This window comes from Bubalus bubalis, chromosome 14 (genome assembly GCF_019923935.1).
Source record: "Bubalus bubalis isolate 160015118507 breed Murrah chromosome 14, NDDB_SH_1, whole genome shotgun sequence".
Taxonomy (NCBI): domain Eukaryota; kingdom Metazoa; phylum Chordata; class Mammalia; order Artiodactyla; family Bovidae; genus Bubalus; species Bubalus bubalis.
Window position 1 is genome coordinate 59,619,649 of NC_059170.1, and position 21,002 is coordinate 59,640,650.

The window sequence follows — 21,002 nt, forward strand, 5'->3', positions numbered from 1 at the left end:
AGCACGCCAGGCCTCCCTGTCCATCACCAACTCCCGGAGTTCACTCAAACTCATGTCCATCGAGTCGGTGATGCCATCCAGCCATCTCATCCTCTGTCATCCCCTTCTCCTCCTGCCCCCAATCCCTCCCAGCATCAGGGTCTTTTCCAATGAGTAAACTCTTCATATGAGGTAGCCAGAGTACTGGAGTTTCAGCTTTAGCATCATTCCTTCCAATGAACACCCAGGGCTGATCTCCTTTAGGATGGACTGGTTGGATCTCCTTGCAGTCCAAGGGACTCTCAAGAGTCTTCTCCAACACCACAGTTCAAAAGCATCAATTCTTTGGCACTGAGCTCTCTTCACAGTCCAACTCTCACATCTATACATGACCACTGGAAAAACCATAGCCTTGACTTGACGGACCTTTGTTGGCAAAGTAATGTCTCTGCTTTTGAATATGCTATCTAGGTTGGTCATAACTTTTCTTCCAAGGAGTAAGCGTCTTTTAATTTCATGGCTGCAATCACCATCTGCAGTGATTTTGGAGCCCCCAAAAATAAAGTCTGACACTGTTTCCACTGTTTCCCCATCTATTTCCCATGAAGTGATGGGACCAGAAGCCCTGATCTTCGTTTTCTGAATGTTGAGTTTTAAGCCAACTTTTTCACTCTCCTCTTTCACTTTCATCAAGAGGCTTTTGAGTTCCTCTTCACTTTCTGCCATAAGGGTGGTGTCATCTGCATATCTGAGGTTATTGATATTAGAGCCTTAATTAACAGCAAAAAATCCAGTTGAGAATTTTACATCCAAAAATTATTTTTCTGAGCCAAGCAAACCATTTTCTGAAGGTCCATTTGTAGTCATACAAACCAACTTTGATGGCTACCTGGGCCATGAGGGAGCCTCAGCCAAAACAAACACTGGCATTCCCTTTCTTCTATTCTGAAAATGCAAAGTGTAGAGTTATTTCCACCCTGTCTACTGAAAACCCTCCTAAAATTCATTAGCCCCCTTTTTCAGGCTTACTAATAAAATTGAAAGTAAATGCTATATTATGATCCATAATTTTGCAGGATGCCACAAGCACATCATACTGAATATGACTCTGAGCTGCAGAGAAGGAGTGGGTGAGAGTGTCACACAGAAAGTCTCGGGGATAACCCTGACATTTCTACAAAATCTCTGATTTAACTTTACCGTATCACATTCTCCCCTCTGAAGACAGTGTGGTGAAATCATTCAGTTAACAAAAGTTTCTGGTTTATTAGGTTCCAGTTAACCCCACATCAACTAGAAATAAATTTTCTACTTGTTCAGTTCAGTTCAGTTCAGTGGCTCAGTCATGTCCGACTCTTTGCGACCCTATGAATCACAGCACGCCAGGCCTCCCTGTCCATCACCAACTCCCGGAGTTCACTCAGACTCACGTCCATCGAGTCAGTGATGCCATCCAGCCATCTCATCCTCTGTCGTCCCCTTCTCCTCCTGCCCCCAATCCCTCCCAGCATCAGAGTCTTTTCCAATGAGTCAACTCTTCGCATGAGGTGGCCAAAGTACTGGAGTTTCAGCTTTAGCATCATTCCTTCCAAAGAAATCCCAGGCCTGATCTCCTTCAGAATGGACTGGTTGAACCAGGCCATGCATTTTGGTCTTGTTTTTGCTGACTGTATAGAGCTTCTCCATCTTTGGCTGCAAAGAACATAATCAATCTGATTTCAGTGTTGACCACCTGGTGATGTCCATATGTGGAGTCTTCTCTTGTGTTGTTGGAAGAGGGTGTTTGCTATGACCAGTGCATTCTCTTGGCAAAACTCTATTAGTCTTTGCCCTGCTTCATCCCGTATTCCAAGGCCAAATTTGCCTGTTACTCCAGGTGTTTCTTGACTTCCTACTTTTGCATTCCAGTCCCCTATAATGAAAAGGACATCTTTTTTGGGTGTTAGTTCTAAAAGGTCTTGTAGGTCTTCATAGAACCGTTCAACTTCAGCTTCTTCAGCATTACTGGTTGGGGCATAGACTTGGACTGCTGTGATATTGAGTGCCCCAAAAAGCCAGTACATAAATGCCAGGAGGAAATTGAATTACAAATTTACTAATTCTAAAAGTAAATGAATTTTTTTTCATTGGAAAGCTGTCTTTCATGGTTATGGGGATGGAACAGTATGCACAGTAGATGTTCAAAAGGCCAAACTGTCTGGTTTGGCCTGGTTCAAACCAGGTTGAACATCAGGAAGTTCATGGTTCACGTATTGCTGAAGCCTGGCTTGGAGAATTTTGAGCATTACTTTACTAGCATGTGAGATAAGTGCAATTGTGCAGTAGTTTGAGCATTCTTTGGCATTGCCTTTCTTTGGGATTGGAATGAAAACTGACCTTTTCCAGTCCTGTGGCCATTGCTGAGTTTTCCAACTTTGCTGGCATATTGAGTGGAGCACTTTCACAGCATCATCTTTTAGGATTTGAAATAGCTCAGCTGGAATTCCATCACTTCCACTAGCTTTGTTCTTAGTGATGCTTCCTAAGGCCCACTTGACTTCACATTCCAGGATGTCTGGCTCTAGGTCAGTGATCACATCATCGTGATTATCTTGGTCATGAAGATCTTTTTTGTACAGTTCTTCTGTATATTCTTGCCACCTCTTCTTAATATCTTCTGCTTCTGTTAGGTCCATACCATTTCTGTCCTTTATCGAGCCTATCTTTGCATGAAATGTTCCCTTGGTATCTCTAATCTTCTTGAAGAGATCCCTAGTCTTTCCCATTCTGTTGTTTTTCTCTATTTCTTTGCATTGATCACTGAGGAAGGCTTTCTTATCTCTTCTTGCTATTATTTGGAACTCTGCATTCAGATGCTTATCTCTTTCCTTTTCTCCTTTGCTTTTGGCTTCTCTTCTTTTCACAGCTATTTTTAAGGCCTCCCCAGACAGCCATTTTGCTTTTTTGCATTTCTTTTCCATGGGGATAGTCTTGATCCCTGTCTCCTGTACAATGTCACGAACCTCATTCCATAGTTCATCAGGCACTCTATCTATCAGATCTAGGCCCTTAAATCTATTTCTCACTTCCACTGTATAATCATAAGGGATTTGATTTAGGTCATATCTGAATGGTCTAGTGGTTTTCCCTACTTTCTTCAATTTAAGTCTGAATTTGGTAATAAGGAGTTCATGATCTCAACAACAGTCAGCTCCCGGTCTTGTTTTTGTTGACTGTCTAGAGCTTCTCCATCTTTGGCTGCAAAGAACATAATCAATCTGATTTCGGTGTTGACCATCTGGTGATGTCCATGTGTAGAGTCTTCTCTTGTGTTGTTGGAAGAGGGTGTTTGCTATGACCAGTGCATTCTCTTGGCAAAACTCTATTAGTCTTTGCCCTGCTTCATTCCATATTCCAAGGCCAAATTTGCCTGTTACTCCAGGTGTTTCTTGACTTCCTACTTTTGCATTCCAGTCCCCTATAATGAAAAGGACATCTTCTTTGGGTGTTAGTTCTAAAAGGTCTTGTAGGTCTTCATAGAACCGTTTAACTTCAGCTTCTTAAGCGTTACTGTTTGGGGCATAGGCTTGGACTACTGTGATATTGAGTGCTCCAAAAAGCCAACACATAAATGCCAGGAGTAAATTGAATTACAAATTTACTAATTCTAAAAGTAAATGAATTTTTTTTCATTGGAAAGTTGTCTTTCATGGTTATGGGGATGGAACAATATGCACACTAGTTGTCAAAAGGCCAAAGAGTCTTCACAAAACAAGTCACTCCAAGCTTCTCAGGTGCTTCAGAAGGTGGAGAAACCCCTCCAGGCTCCTAGGAAATAGTTCAGTACATTATCAGTGTTTTCAAGCACTAATTCACAAATTCATTTTCAAGGAGGTGTTTAGCTACATGACTCATGTGAACCAATAGACAAATCATTACTTTCTATAACATGAGGGTGACTGTAACCTATCTGGTGACAGAAGCCAAACTGAACCCTTTAAAGTCACTGTGTTATTGAGGTCTGTATTTTAAATTATGTAAATGGAATATTAATATTTTAAATACCCTACGGAATATTTATCCTCCCTGTTACCAGAATCCTCAGTGTTGCTTTAAAGATAGAGGTTTTTATATTGTATATTTACACAATGAGATACTTCTGAAAATTATGGATAACTAACATTTAATGGGTGTAGGTACTATTCTAATGAGCTTCCCCTGTGGCTCAGTGGTAAAGAATCCACCTGCCAATGCAGGAGACACAGGTTTGATTTCTGGATTAGAAAGATCCCCTGGAGAAGGAAATGGCGACCCACTCTAGCATTCTTGCCTGGGAAATCCCATGGACAGAGGAGCCTGGTGGGCTATAGTCAGTGGGGTAGGGAAGAGTTCAACATGACTTAGCGACTAAACAACAACCAACTATTCTAATGCTTTTCAGGTTTTAGCTCTAACCCTCACAAAAACCCTATAAGGTCAGCACTCTTGCCTTCTCAAGTCTATAAAGGAGACAGTTGAATACAGAGGGGCCTGGTAGGCTGCCAAGGTTATGACTGCAAATAAATAGATTATTATTTCTACAAAAAAGGCTGGGTTCAGACTCAGACAATGTGGCCCCAGGGGCCAGGTTTGTCACCAGTCAATTATACTGATTTACTCCAAGACACATGCGTGACAATGTGTGGTCCCATTTTCAACAACACACAATGGGAAAACATGTGATGTAGCAGAAAGGCTTTGCAGGTGGACAGGCTTTGGTTCCCATCTCATTCCAGCCACTTACTACCTGGGTGACTTCATCTCAGCTCCTTCTGCTATGTAAAATGGAGATGGTGACTCTTAACTCCTAGCTTTGTTATGAAGATTAAATGAGGTGACGTGCCTAGCTAACCCCATCCCTACCTTTCCTCCTGACCTATGGATAATATAATCCCTGGGTTCTGAAAATAAAGTCTGGCAAACCTGCTTTTTAACCCATTACATGAGAATTACAGTGTTCTCAGAAGTAGGCTAGTGATTTAAAAGAACTGGTGTCTCCTTTAATTCTTATGTCCACCATGCATAAGAAAGAATAAAGTTTGTCATTAGTATCAGATCATACTGTAGATATTTTGAAAAGGGCAAAATAAAACATAAAACATAACTTAAAATCGCATCAGAGCATATATGCTTCCCAAGCAAATTGAAATTTACTCTTTGTTACGTTGCAAGCTTTACTCCAAAAAATTCTAGTGTGAAGCAGAGAGTTGCTCTTGCAAGAAAGAAAATTTAAGAGATAAAGAAATCCTCATGAATATAAAGAAAATTTTAAAAATGAGGTATGATACTATTGGCAGAATTTCAAAGCAGTCTTTTTTACACAGTAGTAATTATCCCAGCCAGGAGATCCCAGGTAACATTATTAATTTGTTTGCTACTTAGCTGTGATAAAATTTGGGATCTGAGCAGCCCATTGTGTACTGTGTACTGCCACAGATTTTATGTACTTAAGAAGACCTTTCTCACAGTCCAGTAATTAGGTGCTATTGACATTGTAATCTTCGAAAATGTTCCTAATGGGCCCCAAAGACACGAATCTCATTGATAAAACCTCAAAGTAACAGTGACCCTTTAAGTGGCTTGTCGGTAAGAGAAACCTCAAACATAAATATCTGAAACGCAGGAGAAACCCAAATTTAAACCTAGATTACATTGTATTGTTAATTCTCTGAGACTTTTAGCGAAGAAACATGGAAGAGATGATCTTAAAGGTTTTTAAAGAATGGTAGAACAATTGTAGTACATTGGATAGGTTTTTTAAATCTTTCTTTTCACCCTTTGAAACTTTAGACCTGAAAAGTGTTTCATTCTTAAGTAATTGTAGTATGCACCAAAAGTGGAGTTCAGTTCCCCCGTTTTTGTTTTAAACACAAAAATAATTTTAAAAATCACACAAGAGAAGTAACTTAAAAGATAAAAAGGAAAGCATTTTAGGCATAAGTGTTAGCATTGTTTTACATATTCTTTCTAGACTTCAGCTATAATTAATATAATTTAGTAAGGTATTCATATTCAAATGCATATTTTATAACATTGCTACATGTGTATATTTGTACACAAGCAATATACATAGCTGATGGTATGTAACATCACTTCACATGTAACTGATGGCTATTAAAAATGTTAAAAAGGGACTAACCTGATTTACTAAATATAATGTATTAAGGTATCTATTAATGTTTATGATGTCACTGCCACCAACTTTTCTACTACTTCCCTTATTGTCACCAATTACTTATAATTCATATGTTCTATTTCTAGGTTATATATGTCATCCTTGTCTTTCAGATTTGGGCTGACTCTTCACTACCTTTTCCTGGGAATTTTCCTTGCTCTTTATGCCTTTGTTCTTTTTGATACTTTCTATTTGAGGCATGAGATTTAAGATGTTGAATGACAAATTAAAGTCTGGAAGACCAACAGTGTGTCTTTTAACATACCTTTCCAAATACAGGGAATTTTCAATGGCATAGGGAAAAGTCAAGATGACTAATTGGATTTGAGAATTAATCACAAAAATCCAAAGTTTTCTTTCTAACTGAAGCTTTGTCGATTGATCAAATAGGGGATTGCAACATGTGAAAAATTAAAATGGATAATCCATGCTTTGAAAGCAAAAGGCAAAGAAGAAAGGGAAAGATATATCCATCTGAATGCAGAGTTTCAAAGAATAGCAAGGACAGATAAGCCTTCTTACGTGAAAAATGCAAAGAAATAGAGGAAAACTATAGAATGGGAAAGTCTAGATATCTCTTCAAGAAAATTGGAGATATCAAGGGAACATGTGTGCTCACTCAGTTGTATGCAACTCTGCAACACTATGGACTATAGCCCACCAGGCTCCCCTGTCCATGGAACTGTCCAGGCAAGAATACTAGAGTGGATCGCCATTTCCTCCTCCAGGGTATCTTCCCAACCCAAGGATCAAACCCAAGTCTCTGGTGTGTACCTGTATTGGCAGGCTAATTCTTTACCACTGCATCACCTGGGAAGCCTGCTTTTAAGTATATATAAATAGAATTTCCTCAGAGAGTAAAGAATCTGCCTGCAATGCAGGAGACTGGGCTCGATCCCTGGGTTGGGAAGATCCCCTGAAGGATGGCATGGCAACCCACTTCAGTATTCTTGCCTGGAGAATCCCCATGGACAGAGGTGCCTGGTGGGCTACAGTCCAAGGGGTCACAGAGTCAGACACGACTGAGTGCGTAAGCACAGGCAGAATTTCATTGAATAAATGCCACAAAGCATATACCTAATTATGCCCCAAACTGGTACTCAGAGGTCTCCAAAACATAAAGCATAAGGCAAGAATACTTTCTGGTGTGTTATTCATTTATTGGGCCACGAATTGGATTCCAGCTGCCTCTCTGGATCCTGTGGCTACTGAGTTCATCCCAAACCCAAGAGACTCATTGCTGCCCAGCTACTTAAAAGTCATTATAAACCATATAAGCCTTTTATGGTGGTTAACAAATATTGAGAAAGGTTTTAGGTAGTGTAGAGTGGGTATTAATTTTTAAATTTAGTAATGTTTCTGTTAGAGAAATGGCAAAATTTTGCAAGATATTATGTATGGATTCACACAAATTCATGGACATATCAAGTACACTCTTAAGTGAACTGGGAGTGCCATCTTTGTGAAAGGTTGTTGCTGAACCACGAAAAGACGCCAGGATTCTTGGCCTCCGGAGAAGAATTCAATCCGAGGCCAGAGACAAGGCTTGATCGCTCAGAGCTTTTGTGTAATAAAGTTTGATTAAAGTATAAAGGAGATATAGAAAGCTTCTGACTTAGGCATCAGAAGGGGGCAGAAAGAGTACCCCCTTGCTACTGTTAGCAATGGAGTTATATACTCCAATTAGTCATTACAATGAATCAAAAGAATGTCTGGAGTTTGTAAAGACCTCAGCAGACCTACTCCCATAATTTACATTTTAAGATTTAACTTATATGCAGAGTGCATCATGAGAAACGCTGGGCTGGAAGAAGCACAAGCTGCAATCAAGATTGCCGGGAGAAATATCAATAACCTCAGATATGCAGATGACACCACCCTTATGGCAGAAAGTGAAGAGGAACTAAAGAGCCTCTTGATGAAAGTGAAAGAGGAGGGTGAAAAAGTTGGCTTAAAGCTCAACATTCAGAAAACAAAGATCATGGCATCCGGTCCCATCACTTCATGGGAAATAGATGGGGAAACAGTGGAAACAGTGTCAGACTTTATTTTTGGGGGCTCCAAAATCAGTGCAGATGGTGATTGCAGCCATGAAATTAAAAGACGCTTACTCCTTGGAAGGAAAGTTATGACCAACCTAGATAGTATATTGAAAAGCAGAGACATTACTTTGCCAACAAAGGTCCGTCTAGTCAAGGCTATGGTTTTTCCAGTGGTCATGTATGGATGTGAGAGTTGGACTGTGAAGAAAGCTGAGCACCAAAGAATTAATGCTTTTGAACTGTGGTGTTGGAGAAGACTCTTGAGAGTCCCTTGGACTGCAAGGAGATCCAGCCAGTCCATATTAAAGGATATCAGTCCTGGGTGTTCATTGGAAGGACTGATGCTGAGGCTGAAACTCCAATACTTTGGCCACCTCATGTGAAGAGTTGACTCATTGGAAAAGACTCTGATGCTGGGAGGGATTGGGGGCAGGAGGAGAAGGGGATGACAGAGGATGAGATGGCTGGATGGCATCACCGACTCCATGGACATGAGTTTGGTTGAACTCCAGGAGTTGGTGATGGACAGGGAGGCCTGGTGTGCTGTGATTCATGGGATCGCAAGAGTTGGACATGACTGAGCCACTGAACTGAACTGAAGATAACAGGATTAGCCAGAAGGTTTAATCCAGAGACTGTCCTCAGGCAGGATACATTATTGTTATATAATCCTAAGGAATGTAGAGGAAAAAGTTTGTCCTTTCTTCCTCCTTGAGAATTCCAGAGCCCTCTGTCCTTGGGGACCCCTAGACTTTTTATCAACCTGCCTAGGAAATGACTCTCTCATTTGTATGTGAAAGATCAGATCAGATCAGATCATTCGTTCAGTCGTGTCCGACTCTTTGCAACCCCATGAATTGCAGCACGCCAGGCCTCCCTGTCCATCACCAACTCCTGGAGTTCATTCAAACTCATGTCCATCGAGTCGGTGATGCCATCCAGCCATCTCATCCTCTGTCGTCCCCTTCTCCTCTTGCCCGCAATCCCTCCCAGCATCAGAGTCTTTTCCAATGAGTCAACTCTTCGCATGAGGTGGCCAAAGTACTGGAGTTTCAGCTTTAGCATCATTCCTTCCAAAGAAATCCCAGGCCTGATCTCCTTCAGAATGGACTGGCTGGATCTCCTTGCAGTCCAAGGGACTCTCAAGAGTCTTCTCCAACACCACAGTTCAAAAGCATCAATTCTTCGGTGCTCAGCCTTCTTCACAGTCCAACTCTCACATCCATACATGACCACAGGAAAAACCATAGCCTTGACTAGATGAACCTTTGTTGGCAAAGTAATGTCTCTGCTTTTGAATATGCTATCTAGGTTGGTCATAACTTTCCTTCCAAGGAGTAAGCGTCTTTTAATTTCATGGCTGCAGTCACCATCTGTAGTGATGTTGGAGCCCAGAAAAATAAAGTCTGACACTGTTTCCACTGTTTCCCTATCTATTTCCCATGACGTGATGGCACCGGATGCCATGATCTTTGTTTTCTGAATGTTGAGCTTTAAGCCAACTTTTTCACTCTCTACTTTCACTTTCATCAAGAGGCTTTTGAGTTCCTCTTCACTTTCTGCCATAAGGGTGGTGTCATCTGCATATCTGAGGTTATTGATATTTCTCCCGGCAATCTTGATTGCAGCTTGTGTTTCTTCCAGTCCAGCGTTTCTCATGATGTACTCTGCATATAAGTTAAATAAGCAGGGTGACAATATACAGCCTTGATGTACTCCTTTTCCTATTTGGAACCAGTCTGTTGTTCCATGTCCAGTTCTAACTGTTGCTTCCTGACCTGCATACAAATTTCTCAAGAGGCAGGTCAGGTATTCCCATCTCTTTCAGAATTTTCCACAGTTTATTGTGATCCACACAGTCAAAGGCTTTGGCATAGTCAATAAAGCAGAAATAGATGTTTTTCTGGAACTCTTTTGCTTTTTCCAGGATCCAGCAGATGTTGGCAATTTGGTTTCTGGTTCCTCTGCCTTTTCTAAAACCAGCTTGAACATCAGGAAGTTCACGGTTCACATATTGCTGAAGCCTGGCTTGGAGAATTTTGAGCATTACTTTACTAGCGTGTGAGATGAGTGCATTTGTGCGGTAGTTTGAGCATTCTTTGGCATTGCCTTTCTTTGGGATTGGAATGAAAACTGACCTTTTCCAGTCCTGTGGCCACTGCTGAGTTTTCCAAATTTGCTGGCATATTGAGTGCAGCACTTTCACAGCATCATGTTTCAGGATTTGGAATAGCTCTACTGAAATTCTATCACCTCCACTAGCTTTGTTCGTAGTGATGCTTTCAAAGGCCCACTTGACTTCACATTCCAGGATGTCTGGCTCTAGGTCAGTGATCACACCATCATGATTATCTGGGTCGTGAAGCTCTTTTTTGTACAGTTCTTCTGTGTATTCTTGCCATCTCTTCTTAATATCTTCTGCTTCTGTTAGGTCCATACCATGTGAAAGATACCATATGAATATTCCTTTCAGCAGGAGGAACTCCAGGTTTGGAGTTTGAGGGAATAAACTGAGAACCAAAAGCAGATATTTGTAAGTCAGTGTAAAGAAGTATCACAGGACTCTAGTCCTCAGCCTGTCCCATTCCTGGCTGGTTCAGCATCTTTAATGCACGTTCTTCATCTTGAATGAAAAAATCACATGAAAAAAAAAATAGGTCATAGGAAGAAGTAAGTTTTGTACTATTGCATTCTACACAAATGTAAACTATAGTGACAAAAAAATTATAAAGTAATCTTATTACTTGTGTTCTCATATTAGTAAGAATGCATTGAGGGAAGGCTTATAGGCTTATTTAATTTAGAAACTTTTTTTCTATGAAATATTTCTAATATTCAGACAACAGAGAATTACAAGCTGAATACCCCCTGTGTATGTGTACATTTCGGAGAAGGCAATGGCACCCCACTCCAGTGGTCTTGCCTGGAAAATCCCATGGACGGAGGAGCCTGGTGTACTGCAGTCCATGGGATCGCTAAGAATTGGATACGAATCGGATACGACTGAGCGACTTCACTTTCACTTTTCACTTTCCTGCATTGGAGAAGGAAATGGCAACCCACTCCAGTGTTCTTGCCTGGAGAATCCCAGGGACGGGGGAGTCTGGTGGGCTGCTGTCTATGGGGTCGCACAGAGTTGGACACGACTGAAATGACTTAGCAGCAGCATGTGTACATTTTAGGGTATGTGCATGCTAAAAAGTATCATTACTTCAGTAATTTGGTAAATTCTGTTTGTCTTAATTTTATCTCCCTTTTGAGGGTAGTTTAGCAAGCTATGATGTTCAGGGTTAGCAGTTATTTTTTCCTCCACATGTTACTATGCTTTTGCCTTTGAGCCTCTGCTCAGGGTCATTGAAGTCTGTTGTCAATTTATCCACCATTTGTTGTTATTCGATTGAATCCAGGCCCCCTGCATTGGGAGTATGGAGTCTTAGCCACTTGGACCACCGGGGAAGTCCCCGAGCCTCACTTAACTCGTGAAATGCTCTCCTCATTACTCCAAGACACCAACCTGTTCTTGTTCTCCCCTACTTATCAGAGCATCCTTCTAGTCTCTCCTGATTACTCAGTTCTGCCACCAGCTCTGAGTAGTGAGTGTTGGAGTCACTGAGGATTTCATTCTTTGTTTCACTTTTGTTATTCCTCTGCTTAATCCATCAATAGATGTCTGTGGTTTTTAGGATAGAACTAAATTCTTCAGTTTAGCTTATAAAACCATGCATAATCCCTGCCTCTCTCCTACATGAGCTGCCTAATCTAGTCATAACAAACCACCAACTGTTTGTTTGGAATAGCTGTTCCCTGCTATTCCATGCTCTTCTACGCTTCTGTGACTTTATACATGCCTGCATCTAGGTCATAGGTCTTCTGCCTGCTCTAGCTGGGGCTCGCTCATATCCCACAGTTAGCTGGCCATCAGGCTGGGTGTCTGCTGAGATGACAGAGGCAATCATACCTTATATTTCTCATATTGATTAGACAAACCTAGTCTTGCTTTCATGGTGGTGTCAGGGTTCTCAGGAGCAGCAAAAAAGAGCAAGTGCCAATGCACACACAGGTCTGTTGAATCTGATGGCACATTTGCTCCATTAGAGCAAGTCTCGTGACCAAGACCAGTCAACGTGGGAGGCAACGGGAAAGGCCGTGGATGCCAAGGGCCGCCCACACTACTTAACCTCCTAGGTTTCACCTTCTTTTTGTTAATACATTCATTTATTCATTCCTTCCCTAGACTTTATGAGCACCTACTATATTTTTTTAATTGAAGTATTGTTGATTTACAGTGTTGTGTTAGTTTCTCGTGTATAGCAAAGTAATTCAGATATATATAGGTATATGTGTGTATACATATATATGTATATTCTTTTCCATTATGGTTTATTACAGGAAATTGAATATAGTTCCCTGTGCTATACAGTAGGACCTTATTGTTTATCTGTTTTATATTATGTTGGCCAAAAGGTTTGTTTGAGTTTGAATTTTTGGCCAACCCAATATATAGTAGTTTGTATCTGCTAATCCCAAACTCCTATTTATCCCTCCTCCACCCCCTTTCCCCTCTGGTAACCACTCTATGCCTGTGAGTCTGTTTCTGTCTTTTAAGTAAATTCGTATTTTGGATTCCACATATGAGTGATATCATAGGTATTTGTCTTTCTTTGTCTGACTGACTTAGTATGATAGTCTCTAGGTCCTTCTATGTTGCTGCAAATGGCATTATTTCATTCTTTTTTTATAGCTGAGTAATATTCCATTGTATATATATGCCACATCTTCTGTATCCACTCATCTACTGATGGACACTGAGGTTACTTCCATGTCTTGGCTAATTGTGAATAGTGCTACTATGAACATTGGGGTGCATGTATCTTTTTGAATTGTTATTTTGTCCAGATATATGCCGGGGAGTGGAATTGCTGGATCATAGAGTAACTGTGAGCATGTACTATAAACAAAGCCTTGGGCTAGGTACTGAGGATGCAGAAAATCTCCTCAGTGCTTGAAAGACTGACTCCCAAAGACCAGCACATTCAGTAAAAGTAACACCTGTATTTACAGAGGTCCCATGAAGCAGGGTGGACTTGAGAATGCCCCTCTGCATTTGTCACCGTTCCTGCAGCAATGGCTACCTCATGATAATAGGATTAACCTCTTCCTTGATAAAAATCATAAAAGCGAAAATACAGAAACAAGATTTAAAATATTTTCAGTGTGTACATTTTTTCAAACTGTAATTGAAAAATGACACTATTTCTTTGGTGGCCTATAAATTCAAGCATGAGAGCATGTGAATACAGCATTTCCTCTAAACATATCAGATGTGGGTTAGAGGAGCAGTTAACATTTTAATCTTCCCTGCTTGTTTCTAGAAACAAATTTGCTTGCAACTTCAAACTCATACTTCTGCAAATTACAGAGACCAAAAGTGCAAATGAAAAAAAAATCCCTTTTCAGATAACTATCTGAAGCTTCCATATTAGGTATAATGATTTTTTTCCCCAGGATTAGGACAGATTGCATGGGGAGCCCAGGCTTTCATAAAGAGGAGGGTGGGAATTGACTTGGGCCTTCATTTTCTCACAAAAGGCACAATGCAAAGCACATCTGTGAACATTGCATAATTTGTTATGTTCTACAAAGAGGTGGGTTTTTGTTGTACACATACCAAAGCTATTTGGTACTGTTCACCAATAATCTCTATTCAGGTCCAGAAAAGAAATTGGCCTCAGAAGAGTGAAAGGAGAGTAAATTTTTCTTTAAAAATTAGATACAGATTATCGCTTCAAAATGCAGGAGGGAATTTTACAAGTGACGGTGCACTGATTAGCTTTCCAATGGACATCCAGTCCTTTATGAATCGCATACTAGCTGTGGTCAACTGTGACCAATGTGGTTTATTACTCTCCCGAAGAGCTGAACTGAGATTACCCATCTAATTTAATTGAGAAATGTTGGGTGAACTTGAACTGTTTCATGGACATGAATGACCAGAGAATTTATTTGATAAGACATTAAAGGCTGAATATGGTAACTCTCTCTTTGATGGTTTGATACAGTCATTTCTTTATTTCATTAGCAAGTCTCTCGTAGATTTTTGTTGTTATTATTCTTCAGGTGATTATGTGAGCAGCTGAAATGAAAAATGAATGTTTCTGTACAACATCACTAGAAAAAATTTTAAAACTTACCTTTATCGGTAAATACTCATGACAGTTTTTAATGTAGTCTGAAAAGTGACATCAACTTTCAAGGAAAGGACGCTAACAGTAATGAAATTGTGGACAAATTAATAAATCCACTGTATTTTCATGTGATAGTCCCTAATTATTTTTAAATGTTGTCTTCTGATTTATTAAAGGGAAAAAAGACTTTAGGAAGCTAACACCCTTCACATTTTCTTTGTAAACTTGGAAACTTCTGTTGATGGCACCTCAATGAAACATTTAAGATCACTTTATCAATTACATAGCACACAAGCCAGCGTCAGATGAAAAGGTGCTTTCTCTTCGTATGTCTGTTAACATTTAACATAAATTCTGCTGTATTCCCAATGACCAGTGCTAAGGTATAATTTGGACATTTGCATCCTTTTTAAAAACTGTATTTAAATACGATAGTTTTAAAACTACTCAGAGAAACTCAGAGATGTAAACTCTTAAGAATAAATGACAAAATCCCACATCATGTTCCTAGTGACTCTTTAAATGGAATTTTTCATTGAAACTTTGTCATTAAAATAGGAAGGCCTTTTGGTTGTGCCCATACAAGCATAATAAATTGTATATGTTTGTGATACTGAATGACTCTTGCCCATATGCTGCACTGCAAAGCTACATGAATGAGGCATTTACCAAATCAGGCCCACCACATTAAACAGAAAAACAATCTTTATTCATGGTAACTTATCAGTTTCAATTAATCAACCTTAACAATGGAAATTCTGATGTGTTCAAGCAACTTGAAAGCAATAGGTCATCTTGAGGGCAGCCATGTTGTGTCTTTGTGCCTAAGGTTTCAAACAAAGGGACATCTCCAATAAATACACATGCATATACATACATACATGTGCATATATATACATACCAATGGATGGCCGTATCTATGTCGGTTACACCAGCCAGAACGCATGTTAAGTGTTTATGACTTTTATCATAGCAAATGTAATTGTTTTCCTCCTAGTATACTTTTTTGAGCTCTGTAAGTGTAAACAAAAGGAAAGAAATTTCCATTGGATGACCATCCTTTCAGTTTCTGTGCTGCTATGTGAATAGCATTGTGCAGACCATTCCAATGGTTTTGAAAAGGGGTAACCATTGGTTTGATTTGGTTACACGGTTTAGTAAAGCACTCCCTCCCACTGCCTTAGGGTCTGTGAAAGGTCTGTGACCTGTTTAGAACTGCCAAGTGAAATGTCATGTCGCCCCTCCCAAATGGGAGTATCTGCATTCATTTGATCAGTATAAAAAATGATTGGGGATGGTGAGAGCAGTGCTTTTGAATTGCAATTTATAGCAGTTTACAAAAATGCACATTGTTGGAAAAGAAAACATGGAAGTGTTTCTTTCTAAATTGCATTACCTGTGAAATGTCATTAGTCTTTTAAGGATATTTACATCCTTTTTTAAAATTATTATTTAGGAGGCTTACTTCAACTAAGGAAAATCAGAATTTTATTATATGATCATTTTTTTAAGCTTGCGTTTTGGTTCTAGTACCAGAATTTAAGGAACACAATGTGTCCATGTTCTTAGGATAAACATAATTTGTTGTCATTTCCACTTATTCATTCTGTAAGATGATCTTTGCTAATCAGTTGCATTAGTGGAGGATTCCCAATTATCTTTCCCAGCTTCTAGAGGAGATTCATTTGCTGGTTGATGTCTTATCTGCTGGATTTCTAATAGGGAATCTGAAACCGCAGGCATATTTAATTCTCCCAGGTCTCCATTATCCCTTCAATGGTTTACTAATGAAACTTCTTCGTTGGATGAATACTTTCTAAATTATGTTACCTGTCGATTCATCTACATGTATGAACAGTTTCACAAAAGAAAATGTTATTTCTTTTCATGAAATGCATACAAGAGTCCATGAACTTTATCCTGAAAGTTAAGGTAGGATGTTCAAGTTCATATGTCTTAATACAGCCACTTGGGTTTCTGAGGTCTGGAAGTCTTGAAAACTCCATCTCTTCACCTTAGGCAGTGGGTAGAATCGGACATTATTTTGAAGAATTCTATCAGTAAGAAAAGTTATCAGGAAAAAGGCCTCAGAACTTCCCTGGCTGATAATGGGAGGAGAGAAAGAGGAGCCCTGCTTCAGAAAAGACTTGACCCAGATACACTCCCTAGCACTCCACTTTGAACCTCCCAACCATTGAAAGCTGAGCTTGTCACGTTTTTATCTTTGTTCATGTTAAGCCTTGGAATGACAGCCCGGCTCTGTGTTCCCCTCTCCCACTGCCCCGCCGGCCATAAGTGTCCACATTGACACCTACCGGTGACCGCAGGCTGCAAGTCTTTGTTGCCTTCTCCACGCTCCTGGCTTTCACTGGGATTAGCTCAGGGCCTTTGTTCCCCTTCAAAGCTGGAACATCACATCCCATGTTGTGGCTTTCCTGTCTCAGACCCCCAACGCTTTCCTCACAATTTACACACCAGGTAAATGTCCCTCCCTAGGGAGCAGAGAGCCCAGCCTGGGGTGAGGGGTGGGGAGGGCAAAACCTCCCCATCCCCAACTTTAGAACCATCCCCCACCCCAAAGTTGATTTTCTTTCCTTCTTACTCAAAATTTTCTATTTCATAAGGAGGAAAGATTGAAAACACAAATGGAAATGTAAACCTGAGCTAGGTCCTTGAACCCAAACACAAGTCCACTCCTGCCTTGTTTTATTCTCTTACAACGGCTCCTAATTCTAGGGCGGTAACTCCGGGAAGATCATTTACTGGCCCTGGTCACAGGCACCTCAGACCGTTTCTTCAGTCTGGGACAGCAGGAACACTATCTCAGGGGAGACTTCACCGGCACCCGCTCCTTTAAAGGCCTTGGAGGAGCTGACCGCCAGACTGACCTGCCCCACCCTCCCCTCCAATTTACTGAGGAGGCCCCCCAGCCGGGGCCAGGCCTTGGAGAACCCACTAAAAGTGAGGCAAAGAGTGAAAGTGTGTGGGGAGTGGTTTACGTACATACAGTAAGTAAAGCAAATTACACCTCTCTTCATCTCTCCTTCTGTTTAGTGAGGTCAGAAAATCTGGAGGAAGAATCTCAGAAGAAGCAGTCGACGCCCCAGAACACCACAGAGAGTGACACGGCTGCTCCCAAGTAGCGGCAAAGAACACTGCGCTGCTCAGAGAGGGATCTGGTGGGGCAGAAAGAGGGCCCTTACCACCCTGGCGTAAGGCCTGCCTCCCTGACGAGGGACACTGTCTTCAAGGCGTTTCTAACCTAACTGTACCGTCTTCAGATGCCGCATACTCATTGGCGCATCGCACTTGAAAAGAACGCGAAGTGCGCTCTCTGTGCGCGCTTTGTGCGCACCTTTCCAAACGCTTCAAGAAACCGCTGGCTCGTGCGTGGTGAGCGGGGCGCACAGACCCTGAGCCGCTGCCACATCCATCCGGGCACTCCCTGGGCTCAGCGGGTCGCCCCAGCGCCTTAGGGTGGGAAGGAACGAACTTCAATTAAAACTTAAAAGCTTGAGGCACTAACCCTGTGTCATTCCCTCTCTAATCTACCTGGAATCCCTGTAACGCTAAGTCAAACTGATTTGCTGTCTACTCATCCACCAACTGATCCATAAAGGCGTACCAGAAAACCTCGAAGGAGATTTTAAATGTCTTCCAAGGAGGTCCACTCTTACATAGGCGCGGGGCTTCCAGACATATCTTAAACGCTGTAAACAATTCTTTAGTAATTGTGGAAACTCTTTGGGGTTGTGTTTCCTGGTAAGTATCAAGATGAAAATTCACGCATCTCTTCTTTCCGAATGTCAGGCACCATTTTCTTAAAGACTGGTTTGCTTTTCATCCGTGCGTAATGGTCAAACCAGCCCTTTCGGTTCCCTTGTCTACAAGTCAGGCCCGGTCTGCAGCCCAGTTTCAAGATCCTAAGCTCTGGCTTACAGATTTATAAAGACGTTTATTAAATCTCAAGAAATATATTTGTGGTGGCTATCACATAAAGCTGATGTACTCTGGTGCAAAAGAAAGCTACAGAGGCGATTTGTTTGTGCGTAAAAGGCACCAGATTTAATTGGAGAGAGACGTGGTATTTTCAACGCGAGGACACAGGGTGGCATAGCGCCCTGAAGCATTATTCGAGCTTCATCTACTATGCACTATATGCCACCGTCTCCAAAGGAGTGTTGCCCTAGAAACTTGTTTTAATCTGCTGCTATATATCAACACCTTGTTTTAGCAGTCCTTGGCTGAATTACAGTTACACAGTTTGGCGCTTCTTTCAAATTTCCTCCCATCACTTTGGCTAAAGAAAGGAATTTTTCTCCTTTAGAAATGAATTGGCTTAATTAGTAAGTAGATTAATGGCAATTGCTGGTGAGTTGGTTTCCAGCAGAGTTTCACCAGAGAGGGTTAATCGGAGTCAGGTCTGGAAGCTTTCCCAGAACTGGCTGCCAGCCATTTCCACCAACCAATCAACCCTACAAGAAGCGGAGGAAGTGAAATAGAATTTATATTCTCTGAGCTGTTCTCCTGGACGGAAATTCCTTGGAAGCAGCCTCCTAGTTGGGTGTAGGATGGACTATTTCCTTTTAGAATTTTCAGAGAAACCTCGAAAGATTTCACCTTCAAGATTTATCTGGATACCAAAGAGGAATTTCACATGGCACAATGAGTGACTCTACAGAACACTGAGGGCACATCGTAAATGCTTGTGAGGCTCTTGGTCAATTTCAGGTTTTACAGAAGTTGTGCAAACCTCCCAAGTTCCACCCTAAATCTTATCTACCAGAAACTTTTTACAAACTTCAATTGTGTGTTCTGCAGCCTTTTCACTTATTTTTTCCACAGTGATAAAAATGCATTCATAGTTTAACTTGCAGCTGCATTACTCTTGCAAAAAAAAAAAAAAAAATCCCTGCTGAGAAATGCATATAATAGGAAAAACAGATCGGCTGGACAGCAGTGTAATTAATGCCAGAAAGGGCTGAGGCCGGTTTCATAGTTTGTCTTTTGAGGATATTAAGACGAGACCTGGTGAAAAATGACGCATGCTTTAGCATTTCAGAAAGCTGGCAACTGGCAGCGCTTTTCCTTTTTTCTTTGACTTTCTGCCTCAGAACAAAGAGGTCGGCAGAACTAGCTAGGTTGTAATGAGTTCTATGTCCCTAGCACATTAAGTGCATCATGGAAACATATTGTATCGAAATAGTTTGGAGGAGAATACCGGGGATGAAAGAGAATGGGTGCTTTGATCAGCTCCCTGGGGTCCTGAGCGCGCACAGACTGACTTGCAAGGCGTTATTCAGCTCCAGCTAGACACACTTACAACACCATTCAAAGAAATTTGCATATCTGTAATTTATCACATTGGTCCAGAACATTTTTGCAAGGTAAATAAAAGTTGGCTGAATAAAAAAAATCAATCATCGCAGATATAGTGGAAACTGTGAAGCCTGTCTCCATTAAAAGCATAAATAAATATGTCCATGAAACATGATGATTTAGAGGCTGATTTTATTATAAAATGTCCTTAGAGCAACAGGTTATGTGCTGACAGAGTGGCCGCCATTTCTTTGTGCTTCTACTTTAGGGGAGTGTATGTGCAGCTTCCACTGGAATAAAGGCAGAAAGTTGAATAGATGTGTGGCTATAACCAGCCTGCAACATGCAGAGCAAAATTAGTACACACTTTGAGGAGATGTGAAAGATGGTTCAATCTCCTTGGTGTCTGCAAATTCTATTTCTTCTCCTGTTGATTTCATTGCCAAGCCCTGGTTGCTGAATTGAGAAGCTCAAAGAGATGAAATATCCCGACATCCGGTCAATAGGAAAACTTGCTTTGGAATGCCCCATGAGAACAAGTGAAAATTTAACAGGCAGGCATTGTTCTGAGTTTTTAAACAACCCAGTTAAACAGCAAACAAGAATCTTCAACTTGACCTTGAAAAAGGCTGTGTGCCTGCAGATAATCTATCAAACAACTGTGGATGACAATGATATATTTCAAAGTATTGTCAGATGAAAAGATTGATAAATTTGCTGCTGCGAAGGGAGAACTTTGGAAACAGGCAATAGGCAATTTACCGCACTCCCTCTGCAGCCTCCTCCTTGGTCCTCACCCCCACCCCCAACCCTACCCCTCCACCCTCCAGCCTTGAGGCCAACTCAGAGGAAGAAGGCCAGTAAATCAGCACTGTAATATTTCTTAAGCGGCACAGAAAAGCTGTGAACAGTACTTCTCATATTAAACGCAATATTTCTTTGCTTTCGTGGGGAACAAAAGTCATAGCAAGACGTCTTTATGGCCAATTCAGTCAAAGGCACATCTCCGCTCCCCCTGCAGAAAGGTCAGTGTCGTTGTGTTTGGTCCACCGAGGGGGTGTTTTCACGCTGAAGACTGAGCCAGCTGTCCCTGTCACACCCTCGCCATTGGGGAGCACGCACTAGCTATGGTTATTAGGCACATTCTACACCTGCAAAAATACCGATTTCCAAGACTTTTCAAGGAACCCCTCCCCAGTTCTCATGCCCCCCTCCTCTTTCCTCTACTAAATTTTGACAACACAATTCAAGCGCTGGATGAAAGCACTGCACGCAAGAGGAAGG

General features: G+C 41.1%; 1 protein-coding gene across 1 annotated transcript in view; it reads left to right on the top strand.

The window, feature by feature from the left end:
* Positions 1 to 18,075, top strand: part of C14H10orf67 (chromosome 14 C10orf67 homolog) — a 101,753-nt gene extending 83,678 nt beyond the window's left edge. Inside the window, exon 17 of the mRNA XM_006079980.4 lies at positions 17,454 to 18,075. Within this exon, the coding sequence (XP_006080042.3) occupies positions 17,454 to 17,542 (89 nt within the window). The 3' untranslated portion in view covers positions 17,543 to 18,075. The remainder of the gene's footprint in view (positions 1 to 17,453) is intronic.
* The last annotated feature ends 2,927 nt before the right edge of the window (positions 18,076 to 21,002 follow it).